Source organism: Aquarana catesbeiana, linkage group LG04 (assembly GCF_042186555.1).
Source record: "Aquarana catesbeiana isolate 2022-GZ linkage group LG04, ASM4218655v1, whole genome shotgun sequence".
NCBI lineage: Eukaryota > Metazoa > Chordata > Amphibia > Anura > Ranidae > Aquarana > Aquarana catesbeiana.
Genome location: NC_133327.1, coordinates 325,376,925 through 325,396,939, shown reverse-complemented (window position 1 = coordinate 325,396,939; position 20,015 = coordinate 325,376,925). Strand labels below are relative to the sequence as shown.

Below are 20,015 nucleotides of genomic sequence, written 5' to 3'. Positions count from 1 at the left end.
ACCTTCGAACAAAAATACACGGTTTTGTTGTTGGAAAGTCCGATCGTGTGTACGGGCCATAAGTGCATTTGTTCAGGGAAAGAAATGTAATAAAAAAGCAATACAACCTGTTTTTTTAATCTCTTTAATTTTTAAAATGTTACAAAGAACCATGTATGGTCAAAGTCTGCCAGAGCATTATCTAGTAGATTTAATTGGTCTCTGACTCTATTTTCTGTGCAATCTTTAGGATGTTATTAACATCTTTTCAAAAGATGACAACTCAGAAGATGATGATTGAACTTGTTAACTGAACTTGATAATAACTGAACTAGATAACTGAACTTGTTCTGTAATGTTTAGTTATTTAAACCGCTACTCTATATATGTTTGGACTGTAGCTTTTCATAAAAACCATATTACCCTAGTGGACAAAATATGCATAGCTTTGCCATAGAAATGGACATTGAGGAGGTCATATGCATGTTCCTCATTGAATGGTAACAGAAGGAGATTAGAGACATGCTGAAAATCATTGCAATCTTTAATCATTCCAAAGTCAAACCATCAAAACAGATGTTAATTGATTTTCTGAGTAATGACAGTTGTATTATACAATAATGCCATGTGGATGCACACCAGTTACACTGTAGCTTATTCTGTTACAGGCTTTTTGCTCCTTCAAATTGTGTAATATATGGTTATATAATTTCCCTTGCATGATAAAAATAGTGGAGGGTGGGACAACTTTTTAAAATGTGTTTTCTTGCTTGTAGAAAGGAAAAGAACATAAAAAAAAATGTATTCCATAAGCAACCGGTTTGGACAATGGATTTTATACATAAAATATTTTCTTGTTCTGTAGGGGAGATCTTCTGTGGAATGCAGGAGAAAAAAAACTCACGGGTGGTGCCAACTGGCAGCCAAAGGTAGCTCCAGCAACATGGGCAACTGGTAGCCCATCAACTGCTACTATGGTAATTTATTTCCAGCATTTGTATTAATAACGCTTTCGTTTTCAAGTTTGCTTGATGACAACTGTTTCCTCTAAAGTGGGGAAAGGTTTGAAACTGTCACATATTTTTGTCTTTGATTCCAGTAAGAAAACTTGTCTACATTACCTGTTTCGATGACAGCAGATACAAAAAAAAAAAACAGAATGCTTGTCATTTGAACAAAGATATAGACCACAATACATACCTGAGTTTCCAATTTTTCACCACTCTTCTAACAAAAGTGTTTTTGTTGTGGTCTTTGTTGATTTTCCCTCAGTCCCTCTTCCAGTGACACTCTGTCATGGGAATAGTGAGGGAAAATCCCCAAGTAGAGGGAAGCATAAAGAAAAACCCTGGCAAAGGTTTTGACCTGTTGGTAATCTGATTAAAAAAAAAAAAAAAAAACGGGTTGGAGATACTTGGGGTGCTTGCACAAAGCATTGTTCAACTTAGATCAAGTCCAATACATGTTAAGCAAATAAACACATTCACCGTTTTAAAACATGCCTCCTAGGACTTTCTAAACCCAAAAGCTGAAAAATTTTTGTTTTTGCTTAGTGTACTTGATTACATTACCTACTGCATATTTCCATCATAATCTGTTGGCTCTGCATGTCTGGACGCCATAGAAGGGGATGAAGATGGGGACCCTGCATCAGGCACTCTTGCTGATTTAAGGGCAGGGACATTCAAGGCCCCTTCAGACCTATAAGTTCTGGTGCATTGTGGCAATGTGTGAGTTACCGCATCTCATGGAAATAATGTGCATGCGTTGCAGCACATCACAATGCACTGTAACAATGAGTTGTGGTGTGCTGCATTGGAAAAGTGGATGTGCAATAATTCCTTCTGGTGTTTTGGCCTAATCAAATGAATGGGCTGCTTTAACTGCGTGCACGTTAATGCACAGCATAATATGCGTACATAGATCTAAATTGCTCTCATGGAACATTAAGTGGTAGGGAAAAAAGACCAAGTGGTCCAAACCTTCTTTTTTTTTTTTTTTTTTTTTTTTTTTTTTAACCCTTTGGTAACACTGAGTATAGGTCTATGTTTTCTCAAGCATGTGTTTTTTAAGGTCTACTTTCAGGGACACAACCCCGCAGTGGGGTTCTCTCTAAACTGTAATTGTTACATGCTCATTTATGCTTAGGAGAACAGAAAAAAGCATTTTTACTTTCCAAATCCCTGGCTCCAGCAGCTGGCGGCACGCCAATCTTCTCCCGTGTTGTGGACGGTCCCTCAGCCATCTGATGTACAATGCATTGTACTTGATGTCAGAGTGCCTGTGATTGCCAGAGTGTGAGTTAGAGACTGTAGGGACCCAGTCTTTTATGAATGAAGGGAGTTTGCTGGAGTGAAGGATCATTCAAGTAAAAATTCCCTTTTTCTGGGTGCTCTTGGCAATAAACAAGCATTTAAGTCTTGTAGTGCAGGGGGTTTCCCATCACAAGGAGAGTTCAGCTGTAAATTCACCTACTGTCATTGCACGAATGCAGAAAACTGCATTAAAGGGGCTAACTTGCATTTAGTGGCCTACACAAGGTAGCTTCAATCCACAGCTAAGAACATCACCATTCTTAGGTTTCCATTCAAAAAAGATTGATTTAATTCTGGATAAATATCACCTAATACATCATTGCCGCCTTAAAATAAAATAAAGGTGTACTAATTTATCTTTTCTTTTTCTAAACAGAATAAATGCTTTAATTGCATGTAAAAAATGTAGCTACTTTTATATTATTATTATGTACTTTATTTTTTAAGCAAGGACCTGTTACTCCAGGAAGTGGGGGACCCTCATCGGCAACAACTGCTCCCAGCGCGCAGCCAGCAGCAGCAGCAGCTGGGTTTGGTCTAGTAAGTGCTTTGGTTCTACTCAAATGTACTTTTAAACTGAATGTCTTAGTAAAGCTTGTTAGGACAGTGTTATTTTATTACCTACTATGAACTTTTTGAAATTATTTTCAGCCACTTTCTGGCACATTTTGATGTAAGTCATAAAAAGTAGGTTTATACATGATACTAGTGACATGCAGGGGGTTGCAAAAAATGACAGAAAAACAGAAACCGGATTAGTCCTTCTTGGAATTCTGCCCTATATATTGTAAACTGTGTGGTGTGATTTGTTTGTTTTTTTTTCAACCAAAAATTTCTCCAAGAATTTAGAGTTGGAAACCTGCATTCTACATTGTGCTCCACAACATTCTATAAATGTAATTTTTGAAACCTGCATTGGACAATCAACATACTAAATTAGCTGACTGCATTGTCTAGCATGGTTGGTGTATAAATCTACATTGTACTCTGTTAAAGGCTAAGTTCACTTTTTACAGAAGGTAGCCTATGCAGTCAATGGGGCCCCAGTAGTTTGTCACATGTTCATTCATTTTGTCATACCTGTCTCCCTCGAAGCCTCTTCTGGTGTCCCCCTGTCAACGCTCTGGGTTCCTTTCCTACTCCGTTTGCCACCATAGGAAGCCGCTTCCTATGGTGGCCTACGTGTGGGCGCAATCCCAAGACGCGTTCTGTATTTTCACTGACACAGTGTAGCTTGGCCCTGTCCCCCATTGTCATTCTTTTTGATTGACAGCAGCAGGAGCCATTGGTCCTCGCTGCTTTTATTGGGTCCCCTGAGGAGGCAGGGATAGAGAGCAGAGCTGCTGGTCTCGGGCACAGCACTGGGTTGAGATCGAGCTCAGGTAAGTATTTAGTGGGGCCTGACAATGTTTTTTTTACCTTAATGCATTAAGGTAAAAACCTTCAGCCTTTGTAACCACTTTTAAGTGAAAATATTTTTTCTTACTTTTGTATAGAAAGAGATCAGTACAGTTGCAGAAGTGTTGGAACCACTTCCAGAACTGTACTGCTGTATTCATTTAACGACATAATAATGAAGTGCTAAACTTTATATATATATTGAAAAAAGGTTCCTCTTTCCTAACCCCCTATGTTTCCAAGACTGTTTTCGATCTCTAATATATATATATATATATATATATATATATATATATATATATATATATATATATATATATAAATCTCTCTCTCTCTTCATGTGACAACACTGAAGAAATTACACTTTGCTACAATGTAAAGTAGTGAGTGTACAGCTTGTATAACAGTGTAAAATTGCTGTCCCCTCAAAATAACTCAACACACAGCCATTAATGTCTAAACCGCTTGCAACAAGTGAGTATACCCCTAAGTGAAAATGTCCAAATTGGGCCCAATTGGCCATTTTGCCTCTCCAGTGTCACGTGACTGGTTAATGTTACAAGGTCTCAGGTGTGAATGGGGAGCAGGTGTGTTAAATTTGGTGTTATCACTCTCACTCTCTCATACTGGTCACTGGAAGTTCAGCATGCTACCTCATGGCAAAGAACTCCTGGAGGATCTGTTTTGTTGCTCTACATAAAGATAACCTAGGCTACACGAAGATTGCCAAGACCCTGAAACTGAACTGCAGCACGCTGGCCAAGATCATACAGCAGTTTAACTGGACAGTTCCACTCTGAGAACGTACACTCAAATGTCAAGGCCTGTTCTGCGTAATATACAGAGGTTGTCTTTGGGAACTTGACGTATGAGTGTTGCCAGCATTGCTGCAGAGGTTGAAGGGGTGGTGGGTCAGCCCGTCAGACCATACGCCGAACACTGCATCAAATTGGTCTGCATGGCTGTCATCCCAGAAGGAAGCCTCTTATAAAGATGATGCACAAGAAAGGCCACAAACAGTTTGCTGAAGACAAGCAGACTAAGGACATGGATTACTGGAACCATGTCCTGTGGTCTGATGAGACCAAGATAAACTTATTTGGTTCAGATTGTGTCAAGCGTGTGGCAGCAACTAGGGGAGGAGTACAAAGACAAGTGTGTCTTGTCTACAGTCTGGTCTGGTGCTGCATGAGTGCTGCCGGCAATGGGGAGCTACAGTTCATTGAGGAAACCATGAATGCCAACATGTACTGTGACATACTGAAGCAAAGCATGATCCCCCTCTTCGGAGACTGGGCCGTAGGGCAGTATTCCAACATGACCCCAAATGCACCTCCAAGAGGACCACTGCCTTGCTAAAGAAGCTGATGGTAAAGGTGATGGACTGGCCAAGCATGTATCCAGACCTAAAGGTAGAGGAGCGCAAGGTCTCTAACATCCACCAGCTCCGCAATGTCATCATGGAGGAGTGGAAGAGGACTCCAGTGGCAACCTGTGAAGCTCTGGTGAACTCCATGCCCAAGAGAGTTAAGGCAGTGCTGGAAAATAATGGTGGGCACACAAAATATTGACACTTTGGGCCCAATTTGGACATTTTCACTTAGGGGTGTGCTCACTTTTGTTGCCAGTGGTTTAGACATTAATGTCTATGTGAGTTTTGGGGGGAAAATATATATATATATATATATATATATATATATATATATATATATATATTCCATTTATTAAATATATATAAATATAATTTTCATTTTTGGCCCCACTTCGATCCAGAATCAGCTAACTTTGGGTTAACCTCCCTGGCGGTTTTCCCGAGTGTGGCTCGGGGTTAAAATTCAGTCCCATTAGCGGTAACCCCGAGCCACACTCGGGATTGCATCGCAGGATCCTGGTGCCTCTTTACTTACCTTGTCCCCGGGATCCTGCGATGTCCCCCGCAGTGTCCGCGGGCTGTGTCCTCCTCCGAAGCCTCTCTGTGCCAGGCTCCGTTCCCTGCGAGCGTCGCGATGCACGGGGGCGGAGCCTGGCGGCAAATTAAAAAAAAGTAAAAATCATAACACATACAGTACTGTAATCTTACAGATTACAGTACTGTATGAAATCATTTCACATCCCTTTTGTCCCCAGTGCTTTGGCCCATGCCCTGCATGCAGTTTTACATGATATACACTGTTCTTTCTGCCTGGAAACTGGAGATTGTCCATAGCAACCAAAAAGTGTCCCTTTACGTCAAAAGTGGCTTTAGACCAGCTAGAAAACAGCGATAGTAAATTAGAACACTTGCAGAATTGAGCGATAGTGAATCGTGGGGAAATTTATTTTATTACTATTTATTTTTATTTTTTTTAATTATTTATTTTTATTTATTATATTATAATTTATGTTTTTGTGTTTCAAACGTTATCATACCCGGGATATCTACTAGACTCTGGTTTGGACAGATTTAAGTGCGTTATTGTTAAGATTTACAGACCTACAATATAAAACGCCAAATTTCCATGCAAAATAATTGTACCGCTTTCAGCACCTAAAATCCGAAATAATCATACCGCCAGGGAGGTTAAAACGTCAGAGCCGCAGCAATCTCTGGGGGGGGATTCCAATCATATTGTTGGGATGCATCCGAAAGCCTGATCAGAAACTGCCTCAGCCTCCCATCGTGCAGCTGAGAGCCCGTAGCCTGATGTTCCTGCCCGATCCCCACTCCAGCGTTGGAGGGGAAAAGCAGAGAGCTGTGACTGAGAGCCACTGCTGTTCGCTTCGAGTGGAACGAGTACTGAGGGAACAGCGATCATGTAATTGCTCGTTTCTCAGGCTTAGAACTGGTGGGGGACAGCTGCAGCATATGGATGTGAGTATAGATGTTAAAACGTCTTCAATCTTCATATGGTAGGTTCATTGGATCCTGTCTAAATTGTCCCTAGTATGAATGAATGTGAGTTAGGGACCGTAGATTGTAAGCCCCTTGAGGGTAGGGACTGATGTGAATGTACAATGTATATGTAAAGCGCTGTGTAAATTGATGGCGCTATATAAGTACCTGAAATAAATAAATAATAAATATGCCCCCTGATGTACAGAGCAGACAGGTAGATAGGTTAAGTCACTTCTTTATCAAATGTAGTTTTGTGTAGTTCAGCCGCTTGCCGACCAGCTGCCATCATTATACTGCGGCAGGTTGGCTCGTTCCCGCAAAGTGCTGTAGGTGTATGTCGTCTCGTGAACTCCATTTTGTGGGCGCACGTGCACTCCCATTGGCCAGCGGAGGGGCCAATCAGCGGGGCTGGTGCATTCGATGTCCACTTCCCACCCACGATCGTTCCCCACAGTGACAGAATGGGGATCTGCCTGTGTAAACAGGCAGATCTCCGTTCTGACAGGGGAGATCACACAGATCCTGTCTTTCTGCTATGCAGGAAGATGGATCTTTTGTGTTTCCCCAGTCATACAGTCCCCCATACAGTTAGAAAGCAGAAACTGGCAACACATTTAACCTTTTGATCGCCCCTGATGTTAACCCCTTCCCTGCCGGTATCATTAGTACAATAACGGTGCATATTTTTAGCACTGATTGCTGTAATGTCACTGATTCTCAAAATAGCGTAAAAAATGTCAGGTGTCCGATCTGTCTGCCGCAATGTTGCGGTCCCGCTAAAAATCACTGATCGCCTCCATTACTAGTAAAGAAAAAAAAAAAAATTTCATACATCTATCCCCCATTTTGTAGATGTGCTAACTTTTTCACAAACCAATCAATATACGCATATTGCGATTTTTGATTTTTTTTTTTTTTTTTTCTTTTTAAATGTTGGTCTTTTTTAGTTAACAATAAGAACCGCAAAGGTGATCAAATGCCACCAAAAGAAAGCTCTGTAGGGAAAAAAGGACATCAGTTTTGTTTGGGTACAGCTTCGCACAACTGCGCAATTGTCAGTTAAAGCAGCGCAGTGCCGTAACGCAAAAATTGGCCTGGTCAGGAAGTGGGTAAATCCTTTCAGGGCTGAAGTGGTTAAACTCCATTAAATGTAAACATTAGGTTGGTAAATGTGTACAGGAACTTAAAGTTCAAATGCAATAATATGCAGTAGTTCATACTGAACTAAAACAATATTTAGTCTTGAGCATAATTCAGAAGGAAGATATATACAATAATACAAAAACCCTATATATCGTTTTTAAAAATAGAGAATCCATTTTCATATCTTGGTGTTTTTATATAGGCTTCTTCAGGGACAGGGGTACCAATGATGCCCCAACAGCCAATGATGTATGGTCAGCCTATGATTAGGCCGTCATTTGCTGGAGCTTCTGTTCCTGGTGCTCCGGTAAGGTTCTGTTTGTAACGTATATGATTTGTCGGTGTTTGTTTTACAACCTAAATTAACGTTAATCTGCAGGCTTCTTGTTTTAGCAACTGACCGTTTTAACTTTCCATTTTACGGATTTGCAGCTATCTCCAAGTCTGACTCCTGCTTCACAGAGCCCGAAAAAACCCCCATCAAAGGATCCCTTAGCAGATCTTAACATTAAAGACTTCTTGTAAACTTGTAAGGTAATTGCTATCTCTGCATTTCTGGACTGTTTATAGTATTTTTATAGTGTAATTCCTAAGGTGACAAAGGTTATTACAAAAACTGACAGCACTATCTTCAAGCAATGCATTTTAGAGTACCTCTAGAGACTGTTATAATGGTTTTAAATATTCTTTATAACTTCTTCCTCAGGTTCATCTGCATGCTTGGGTTTCCAAGCATGCAAGGTTTTTTTTTTTTTTTTTTTTTTTTTCTTTTTGTTTTTTTTTTTAATCCGAGCAAAAATATTACTAAATAAGTACAGCTTCACTTATTAGAACCTAAAACCTGCTATATTCTATTGACTTGATTACATTATGTATAGTATATTTTAGCGACATATGCTCTTATAATAGAAGGCAAGGATGCTGGAGGATCACCAAGATGGTTGAGAGCCATTGGTCTGTTTTATCACTTTTGAGAGATCTATTTTAAAACCAGTTGCCCCAATTGAATCTGAGCTCCACTGTCCTGAATGTTATGTGGAAAATATAGTTCTGTTCCCTTTCTCCACACTTTTGTGACCTTGGTGGAGTACAAGGGGAACAGAAGACTTTGCATTTTTGAGTAACGCAAACACAGTAACAATAATTGAGGGAATCTGAAATTATCTACAAAACAGAAATATTTGGATAGAACCAAGCCCCCTGATGCAAGACTTTTTGAGCTTCTATCCACTAGGGGTGGTCTGTTAAGTCTGAGGCATCCATGTACACAGTGATGTATCTACCACGAGGCAAAGAAGATGTTTGCCTAGGGTGGCATTTTTCAGGGGGGAGGCACCACCCCCCAGGCAGAAGGGACACTGAGGACGGCAGAGAAGCTCCTAATATGTGGCACTTGGACAAATCATGTCTCAGGGTCTGATGAGGAAACCACAGCTGTTCACTGTGAATGGCTGCAGCTTCCTCATCAGACCCTGAGACCATAACAGTATACCATGGCACTCTCCATTTGTAAATGTCCCGACTTACACTGTGCCCCAATCTGTGCAACTTCCCCAGCGGGCTATCCACCAGTCTGCCTGTTGGCAAGGGGAACTGGGGGGCTTCAGTAAAAACATCCAGGGACCTAGGCAGCTCCCAGTCATACTGGTGCCCTCAGCTCACCATGTGAGTGGATCAGCAGCGCAGAGCAGCCTAGTATATCGCCCACGTGATAGCCAGGTAAGAGGGCTAAAAAAACACTGTTCTCGAGTCCTATCTGAGCTGCCTGACTCACACCAGTAATACCAGAGACTTCATATTGAGACCGTGCACAGCCACTATAGAAGAAGGGGTGGAGTTTACAGATGAAGGGGTAAATCTTTAACAGGAAGGGGTGAGACAAACATAGCTGGGGGATGCTCAATTTCAGTCCTGTTTAGGGCAGCACGAAACCAAAATACACCTTTGCATGTTCATGGACAGAAGAAAATGGTTTACCCTTCAATTGAAACACATTCGGAATTGCCATAGAAAACTCTTTGGAACCGTAAAAAATGGATGCTGCTTTTGTGACATATTCGCAATACTAATAAAATAAATTTTTCTCCCCAGATGCTGTTTTTTTTGACATGAGAAATGTGAGTCTGGAGCCTTTGAAGAACAGATTGCTGCTCAGAGTTTCAAAGTGAGCCACCAGTACCAAACCCAGTGCTTAGTTTTATCTCTTCTGAAACGCGTAGCACAGCTGTGAAAGTAACCATTAGGATTGTGTATTAACCTTAGCAGTTACCCGCTACTATATATCATAAATATTTTTTTTTTTGTTTTGTTTTTGTTTCATTTTATTTTCGTGTATCTCGGTTTTCTGTGTTTTCCAATTTTCCATGAGTGGATGTGAGTTCCCCATGCCTTCAAATGCTTTTCTGGTCCTACCTGGTGGGGGCAGAACACGCAGCTGTTTGTGTGCTGAGCAGTCTTGAGCGATGTGTCTGTGTTTTATGACTGTTTTGATGTATATAATGTTTGGAAATCCTCTGTTTCTTCTATGAAATATTGTGTGACCACACCAGAAAACCGCTCCAATACAAACCTTTTGTTTTGTGTCTGCGTGAGAATTAACCCACAGGCCTATCCATTGTGAAAGCAAACTGTTTTTGTGGTACTTTATATGTTTATTTATAATTTGAAAGAAATCTGAAAAAGCTCTCCACATATGTAAATATGTACTCCTATGACTATAAATCATATCAGAAATATATTTATCTTTTTGTTTTTAAGTTTAAGTATACATATATTTTCATTTATTTTATTAGTATTTTTTTTTTTTTTTTGACGAAAAACTAGCATACTCATCCATTTTGAAAAAAATGCACTTAAGTATTTATTGTAGTTGCAGCAGGATGATTAGGTTTATGTGGAGTGTTTCTTGTCAAAAAATGCAAACTTATGTATTTAATTTTTTTCACATTTTAAGTTTTATTGTACATTCTTGTTTTGTGTTCATTTTAGCATGTTTTTTTCTGAGTTTATTGTGAGTAATTTTTGTACTGTTTGTGGCTGAACTTCATGCAGATCTCTGTGGTCTGCCCCTCTGTACATAATTGTGTTTTTTTTTTTGTTTTGTTTTTTTTTTTTGTTTTTTTCTTTTGTTTTGTTTTTTCTTTTGTTTGTTTTTTTTCCCCACACACTCAACTTTTGTGCTGACAGCTTGGCTTTAAGGTTTTGGTGCATACAAATAAGGTCACTGTTGATCAGTGTTACAAGTGGCTTGGCAGCTGTCTGTAAGAGTTCATTGGATAGGGATGACGTTCACCTGTTGTAAGTCTTTACATTTAATTATTTGATGGTTGTATCTGAATTTACTGTGGGGATAATATACACTCTAAATGAGGATAAAAATATTTACAATTTCAAAATGGCTATCCTTTGTATCTTGGTTAAAAAACCCAGTGCATGTATGCCCTGTGAGATGCAATAAACACCTTGAACAGAAGCAAATGAAAACTAAAGTGTGAGCCTGTTTATTATGAAATATTTTTATGACTATTAATGGTTTTCCACTCATCTGTTTCTAGCACATTTTGTTTTTAGAAACATTGGCAATAAAGGGGATACATGATTTTGCTATATCATCTGGTCCAAATCAGAGGATTATATGTATTAATGCTAGCCATGCAAAGCTTGAATTTCCGCCGATTCCTCTTGAAAATCAAGCCTGTCTGCCCCACCAGGTTCAGCAAAAGTTGATTAAAAAGTCAACTGAGCCAGGTGGAAAACTGTCCATCGTACAGTGAGTGCATCCAATCCTATGCAATCACTGTTTGTGTATTAAAGTAGAACTTTGGGCAAAACTTTTTTTGTTTTTATTTTGGATAGCGCAAGGGAGGGTTATAACTGTAGACTTTCTTTTCACAATCTGTGTCCCATTGCTAAGATTTCCCATCACTTCCTGTCCTATAGCCAAACAGGAAGTGAGAGGAAATCCCTGAAAACAAAGGGAATTCCTTGGGGCCCACTAAGTCACAAGAACTAGTGCCCCCATTGGAGGATTTCCTCTATTCCTTTTCTGGGGACAACCCAAAATTTAAGATTTTGTATTCCTTTCAATGATAATGACAAACAGAACAAATTGAATACATGCAAAGACTGAGCTACTTTTTTCGGTCTCAAGCAGCCCTGCCATTAACAGGTTGGGTCACACATTAAGAAGATGTGGTCATTTAACACCCGTGCCAAACGAAAATTCACATAGTAACCGCATATGCATTAATGTGAAAAAATCAATACATCCCGAGAAAATTTTTGGTCTACATATTTAATAAAAAAAAAAAAAACCTCAGATCTTGATTTTAATAGCGCCTACAGATAAAGATGCTATATTTGAATAAAAACACAAGAGAAATGGCCTTTTCACTGGATTAGCAAAATATTGAGATGTAATGATGTATTGTGGAAAAATAAGTACACCCATGGCCTCAGAAGCAGGTATTACCCCCTTTTAGCAGAAATTACTTCTTGTAGGAATCTGCATAACTGCCCTCAAGGCTCTGACATCGAATCAGTGGAAGTTCTTCTCTTTGATTAATCAGCCCATAGCAGATTGTTTCTAAAGCCCTGGCATTTGCCTCTGTGTAGAACTGCAAACTGTAGGCTTTCTCTTATGTTCTTTTTTGTACTTTACTCTGGCATACCTGCCACGCAGGTAAATTGGTGCAATCGCGTTCTGATTATAGGTGCTTCTACTGACACCAGTTTTTGCAAGATTTTACCTGCAGATCCAGCAATAAAATTTTAGGGTTCTGGAAGACTCATTTTAGCATAGTCCACTCATAGTTGAATAGTCAGCTCTTGAGTTGAATTTGCTTGGTGAGAAAGCCCTATACAAATTAAAATCTACAACACTTTTAAATCGTTTTTCTTAAAGCAGAATTATTCATTTCAGTGTGGTGGCTTTTTTTTATTTTTTTTTTTTTATTATAAGTCTCTTGCCTAGCTCAGGCATCAGCAACCCTCCAAGCCATTTTAATTTGGAATGATTACACCAGGGCAAAGAGAACACATATGTAGCCTAGATATGCGTTTTTAAATAAGAGATTCCACCTGCATAAGCCCTAAGGAGGATTTAATCATTAGATCTAAAATGGAGGTAAATATAGGGATGTACCTACTTATTTCAAATCTGTATTTTCGGCCCCTTCCTGTGCCAATGTGACTGCTCACCAGTGCAAAGCAAGGTCCATAAAGACATGGATGAGAGAGTTTGGGGTGAAGGAACTTGACTGGCCTCAACCTGATAGAAAAACTTTGGGATGAATTAGAGCAAAGACTGCGAGCCAGGCCTTCTTGTCCACATCAGTGCCTGACCTCACAAATGCGCTTCTGGAAGAATGGTCAAACATTCCCATAGACACACTCCTAAACCTTGTGGACAGCCTCCCCTGAAGAGCTGAAGCTGTTATAGCTGCAAAGGGTGCGCCAAGTCAATATTGAACCCTACAGACTAAGACTGGGATGGCATTAAAGTTTGTGTGCGTGTAAAGGCAGGCGGCCCAAAACGTTTGGTAATATAGTTTATGTATATACAGTATCTCACAAAAGTACACCCCTCAGATTTTTCTAAATATTTTATTCTATCTTTTCATGTGACAACACTGAAGAAATGACACTTTGCTACAATGTAAAGTAGTGAGTGTACAGCTTGTGTAACAGTGTAAAATTGCTCTACCCGCAAAATAACTCAACACACAGCCATTAATGTCTAAACCGCTGGCAACAAAACTGAGTACACCCCTAAGTGAAAATGTCCAAATTGGGCCCAATTAGCTATTTTCCCTCCCCAGTGTCATGTGACTCATTAGTGTTACAATGTCTCAGGTGTGAATGGGGAGCAGGTGTGGTAAATTTGGTGTTATCGCTCTCACTCTGTCATACTGGTCACTGGAAGTTCAACATGGCAAATCATTGCAAAGAACTGAGGATCTAAAAAAAAGAATTGTTTGTCTAAATCTAAAGATGGCCTAGGCTATAATAAGTTTGCCCAGACCCTGAAACTGAGCTGCAGCACGGTGGCTAAGACCATACAATGGTTTAACAGGATTCAGAACAGGCCTCGCCATGGTCGACCAAAGAGGTTGAATGCACCTGCTCAGCGTCATATCCAGAGGTTGTCTTTGGGAAATAGATGTATGATTGCTGCAGAGGTTGAAGAGGTGGGTGGTCAGCCTGTCAGTTCTCAGACGAGACCATACGCCGCACACTGCATCAAATTGATCTGCATGGCTGTGGTCCCAGAAGGAACCCTCTTCTAAAGATGATGCACAAGAAAGCCCACAAACAGTTTGCTGAAGACAAGCAGACTAAGGACATGGATTACTGGAACCATGTCCTGTGGTCTGAGACCAGGATAAACTAATTTGGTTCAGATAGTGTCAAGCGTGTGTGGCGGCAACCAGGTGAGGAGTACAAAGACAAGTGTGTCTCTACAGTCAAGCATGGTGGTGGGAGTGTCATGGTCTGGGGCTGCATGAGTGCTGCCGGCACTGGGGAACTACAGTTCATTGAGGGAACCATGAATGTCAACCTGTACTGTGACATACTGAAGCAGAGCAGGATCCCCTCCCTTCGGAGACTGGGCCGCAGGGCAGTATTCCAACATAACGACACCAAACACACCTCCAAGACCACTGCCTTGCTAAAGAAGCTGAGAAGCCACGCATGTCTCCGGACCTAAACTCTATTGAGCATCTGTGGGCCATCCTTAAATGGAAGGTGGAGGAGCACAAGGTCTCTAACATCCACCAGCTCCGTGATGTTGTTATGAAGGCATGGAAGAGGACTCCAGTGGCAACCTGTGTGGCTCTGGTGAACTCCATGCCCAAGAGGGTTAAGGCAGTGCTGAAAATAATGGTGGCCACACAAAATATTGACACTTTGGGCCCAATGTGGACATTTTTCACTTAGGGGTGTACTCACTTTTGTTGCCAGCGGTTTAGACTTTAATGGCTGTTGAGTTATTTTGAGGGGACAACAAATTTACACTGTTATACAAGCTGTACACTCACTACTTTACATTGTAGCAAAGGGTAATTTCTTCAGTGTTGTCACATGAAAAGATATAATAAAATATTTACAAAAATGTGAGGGGTGTACTCCCTTTTTTGAGATAATAAATATATATATATATATATATATATATATATATATATATATATATATATATATATATATATATATATATATATATATATATATATATGTGTGTGTGTATAGATAGATAGTAACTTGGGTCATGATCCAGTAAATGTGGGGCGATTCATAAACATGCAAATTATAGACGAATTAGGTCTGAAATGTTTGCTGACCCCAGTATGTGCATGGACACCTCAAGATGACAGAATGGAAAATCAGTTTTAAGACCATTATTAAGCTTTACACATCATTGTTAAAGGACCACCATTATGAAATACATTGTGCTATAACTGTATGTTAATACATGTAATGCTAGTAATTGCAGCAACATGCATATAGGCTGTCCCCTAGTTACAAACATCCGACTTACAAACAACTCCCACTTACAAACAGAGGAAGACAACAGGAAGTGAGAGGAAATCTACGCTAGGAATGGAAAATCACTCCTGTAAGAGTTATCATGGGAAAAAGGTACCTCCACTGATGCTTTATCACCATGGCTTTCCACAACAACCCAACATTTTCAAAATCCAATTGTCATTGGGACAGAAAGTGAGGTGAAATCTTCTGAACAGGGGCACGGACAGCAAAACAAATGTTACAGGGGTGATAACCCTTCCCTATGTTATCCAAAAAGCTTAAAAATAGATTTTTTGGCTGGAGCTACACTTCTCTGTGGTATTAAACTGAACTTGTACTTTGCCAATACAGGATAAGTAACAGGTTACTTAGCAGGCAAGCTTGTGCTTACCTTAAATATGCTCCTGCCACCCCATTGATCTGCCATCAAAAACAAACTACATTTGGATCTGGGGAAGGGGGGTTGCAAATTACTCATTGCCATGTTTTCCACAATGCAAGGATAGGTGCCTGAGTGGGCAATTTAAACTTTTTCTGTTCTGGTGACCATTTTTTATTTTTCCCACACTATAGCGCTGGTGATGGTAGTCACCAAGACAAATATAGTGATTTTCCCCAGACAGTGATAAAAACCTGACAAAGGTTCCAACACTAGAAAGTATCGCCTTTTTAAATACACTTTTTTTTTTTTTGCTACTATCACTTTTTTGAGGAAGTATTATAATGTATCATACACAAATAGGTTGCATTATTACAGACATAACACTGGTCTTTATTCTGTTGAGAAGAGGAAATTACCATGCTGTTTTTTCTGATCACAAATCTCATAAGCTGAATGACTCCAGTTTTGAAACTAGCTGGGCTTTTGGCTTTGTAGAGCACCGGGAAGATAAAAAGATGATGAGCCCTTTTTACAGTCTTGAAGCTCTTTCTTGCAGGTCCCCTGCTAATCCCAGCCTTGTATGATTCACTCTGTCAACCTTATGATTTAGTAGAACTCCTGGGTATGATGGCGGTGTTCATTTTAAAAAACCTGGACACTCTTAGCACAACTTTAACTCATGGAATCGCTATGTATTTAGAGACAAGTCTAACACTTCTAGATGCTTTAATTTTGCTAACATATGTCAGTTATGACAGAAATGTCACTGTTGTATCAACAAAAAACACTGTAAGACACAAAACATGCAAAGGCCTATTTCAAATAACATAAAGACACAGGTCTAGTCATATAGAATGTGTACTTTTTAAAAATGTAAAAAAAGTTTCTTCAAAACATTTTTCTCGGGTAGTTCTGTTGGAGATATATAGTAACTGGAAATTGTTTGTTTTCTCCTGAATCCAGTTGTAAGTTAAACTTAAAGTGGAACTAAATCCATCGATCTAACCATTTCAAAAAAAGATTACATTCCTGGCACGTGCCGAGAATGTAATTGTCACATTGGTTGTGCTCAACTGCTCTCAACCAAACTGTCAAACCATCAAACGACCGTCATAAATGAGCACATGTGCAGCACTGTGGCAGTTAAAGATCAAACCAAGCCTAAGATGGCAGCTTCCTTGGCTGAAAACGATAGGAGGGTTTAGTTCTCCGTTAAGCTGGACCATCGTTCTTTTTGTTTTTTTACATTGCTCAATGACTATGCCGTGTCAGATGAAACAAAATGGCATTATATTTGGATATATAAATTGTTACCAGATATCTCATAAAATTGCTTCTGCACTTCAATTGGAATATATTTCTTGTAAAATATTGGAGATCTGGCGAAATTACTCTCCGCTACTGCATATCGGAGTTAGAAGCAATGGTTAGGTTTTTTATTTGAAGGACTGCTTCAAAGGAAGGTCAGTTGCTTACTATAGAGACCCCTATAGAATGTTCTATATTCCTGAGAATTTAGGTTTTCATTTCACCTGAATAACAGAGTTCTTTAATTTGGTCATATTTTAAAAAAAGCTACTCTAATGCCCCGTACACACGGTCGGACTTTGTTCGGACATTCCGACAACAAAATCCTAGGATTTTTTCCGACGGATGTTGGCTCAAACTTGTCTTGCATACACACAGTCACACAAAGTTGTCGGAAAATCCGATCGTTCTGAACGCGGTGACGTAAAACACGTACGTCTGGACTATAAACGGGGCAGTAGCCAATAGCTTTCATCTCTTTATTTATTCTGAGCATGCGTGGCACTTTGTCCATCGGATTTGTGTACACACAATCGGAATTTCCGACAACGGATTTTGTTGTCGGAAAATTTTATATCCTGCTCTCCAACTTTGTGTGTCGGAAAATCCGATGGAAAATGTGTGATGGAGCCTACACACGGTCGGAATTTCCGACAACAAGGTCCTATCACACATTTTCCATCGGAAAATCCGACCGTGTGTACGGGGCATTAGGCTGCTTTCACACTGAGACGCTTTACAGGCGCTATAGCGCTAAAATTAGCTCCTGTAACACACTCCACACTCCACACTCCACTTTCACACTCCAGTGTGAAAGCCTGAGTGCTTTCACAGAGGAGCGGTGTGCTGGCAGGACGGTAAAAGTCCTACAAGCAGCATCTTTGCAGTGCTGTAGGAGAGGTGTATACACCACTCCTAAAGCGCCCCTACCCACTGAAATCAATGGGCAGCGCCTCTTTGCGGGCGGCTTTAACCCTTTTTCGACTGTGAGCGGGGGTTAAAAGTGGCATGTTAGCAGCGCTTTACCGCCGTCGCCCCCAATGCCTCAGTGTGAAAGCACACTAAATGTAACATTGAAGAGCTGAAAAGTACTGTCAGCTTAAAACCAAAGGGATTTGCGTTTCGTTTTTTCTAACACGAGCACAAAATCGAGAGAATTACGCCACCTTTGAGTAGTGGGTAGAGCTATAATGGATTTATATGAAAGCATTTTTGCTTTCCCTCACCCTAAAATGTATGTCAGGGCAAATTTAAAGTCAAATGCAGTACATCTCTGTAAAACATGCAGTTTACATGCACATCACCCCATATTTTATTCCTTTGAACACCCTGCAGGTACAGAAAAACACCCATTGATCTGTTAGAAATGCACTGACTCTTAGAGGAACTGCAGTCTGCTCCCATAATTTGTAATAAAAACATATTTGCCATTCAGAAGCTTCCCTCCAACCACTTTACAGAATCACAGTATATATAAAATATGCACTTTCCAAATATGCTGCAGAAATCTCCTTCAACTGAGTCTGGCTGCAACCATTTTAACTGTGGGCAGCTGAAGCTGCTGCCTGTTCACTTCCTGGATTCACACAGAGGCACACCTCCAGCTCTGCAGCCCTGCAGCTCTCATTGCCCCTCTTATGACTCATCCCCCTCCCTTCCCGGCAAACTCTCACGAGAGTGAGAGAGAGAGATGTGCATGATGTCATAAGCCTAGGCTTTTAACCAAACAGGAAGTGGGCTGTATAAGGTATTTACTGGCAAAAAAAAAAAGCTTTACTATCTAAAGTTAAAACAACGAGCAGAAGATTTAATAGATGGAAAGTTGAAAATATAACTGAAGTTCTGCTTTGTCTTGTTTTAGGCTGACAACACACAGCCTTGTGGACTGAGTGGCGTCAGCCATGCCCATCTATCCTCCCAGCTCCTGACATGAAGGCTAATCATTCTGTAGTCTAAGGCTAAGGTCAGGGTGGACTAATTACTCACCTTGAGTTATAACACAGGAAGACACAGGGCACCTCTGATTTTTTTTTTTTTTTTTTTTTCACTTTTTGAACAGATATGACAAAACACTTTCAATGGCATATTTAACAGACCAAAAGGGAGTGAATGAGAGAAGTGTTGAGGTTTAAACACACTTTAAGCCAACTAGTTCTGTGTAATTTGCCAAGCCTTAGGTCTCGTGCACACTGGTTTCCTGTAAATGCTGTTTATCCTAAGAGGAAAAAAAAATCAATGTTATGAACTCTCCTAAGCTGCATTAATTTAAACCAGTTTAGCAGTGTTTAGAAGTGTTTGGAGTTTGGGAGTTTATTTAACTGGCCAGAATTTTAATGTATTCTGGTCATTGATATAAACTCTGAAATGCTAAGTGCAGCTAGTGTTTACACGCGTTTAAAAGCGTTCTGAGGTTTTTGTGCTAAAATATTCCCTCTCCTGAAAGCGATTTTTAGGGAGTTCAATAAACATCCTCTAAACTCCCCTGCTAGTAAACTGCTAAAAACATCCATGGACACATAGGATAACATAGAGGGGAGTTCAAGGGCAGAAAAAGAAAAAACGCCTCAACTCACAAAAATGTGAGTTTAACAGCAGCAGTGTGCATGAAGCCTAAGGCTTCATGTACACAGGACAATTTACAACCTCTCCTGAGTGATTTAACTTGACAGATGGTAACCGACGTTTAAAAAAGTGAGTTTTGCCGCGTTTACAGCTTTGGCGTTTAGAAGCGGGTTTTATTTATTATTTTTTCAAATGGTCAAAAATTAATAATGCCGGTAAACGAAATGCAAGTTACTGCGTTTACATGCGTTTACAAGCTGTTACAGGTGTTTTGCATTTTAAATGCCTCTGCTTTACAAAAAATGCTTCTAAACTCAACTGCCTAGAAACGACCCTGTGTACATGTAATGATAAGATAACAGAGGACAGTTCAGGGGCAGCTGAAAAAAATGCCCATTTGCTCCTAAACATTTGTTTACCTGCAGAAGTGTACATAGAGCCTCATACACATGGTACAATTGTTGGCCAACCAATCGTCTGATTTTTGTCAAAAGGGAGTGTGCCAGGATCTTGTCTTGCATACTAA

The 20,015-nt window shown here is 40.0% G+C and overlaps 1 protein-coding gene across 1 annotated transcript in view; it reads left to right on the top strand.

Moving 5' to 3' along the window:
- The window catches only part of SNAP91 (synaptosome associated protein 91), a 191,706-nt gene extending 180,834 nt beyond the window's left edge, over window positions 1-10,872 (top strand). The window contains exons 26-30 of the mRNA XM_073626882.1: window positions 845-956; window positions 2,742-2,834; window positions 7,913-8,017; window positions 8,143-8,244; window positions 9,802-10,872. Of these exons, the coding sequence (XP_073482983.1) occupies window positions 845-956; window positions 2,742-2,834; window positions 7,913-8,017; window positions 8,143-8,235 (403 nt within the window). The 3' untranslated portion in view covers window positions 8,236-8,244; window positions 9,802-10,872. The remainder of the gene's footprint in view (window positions 1-844; window positions 957-2,741; window positions 2,835-7,912; window positions 8,018-8,142; window positions 8,245-9,801) is intronic.
- The last annotated feature ends 9,143 nt before the right edge of the window (window positions 10,873-20,015 follow it).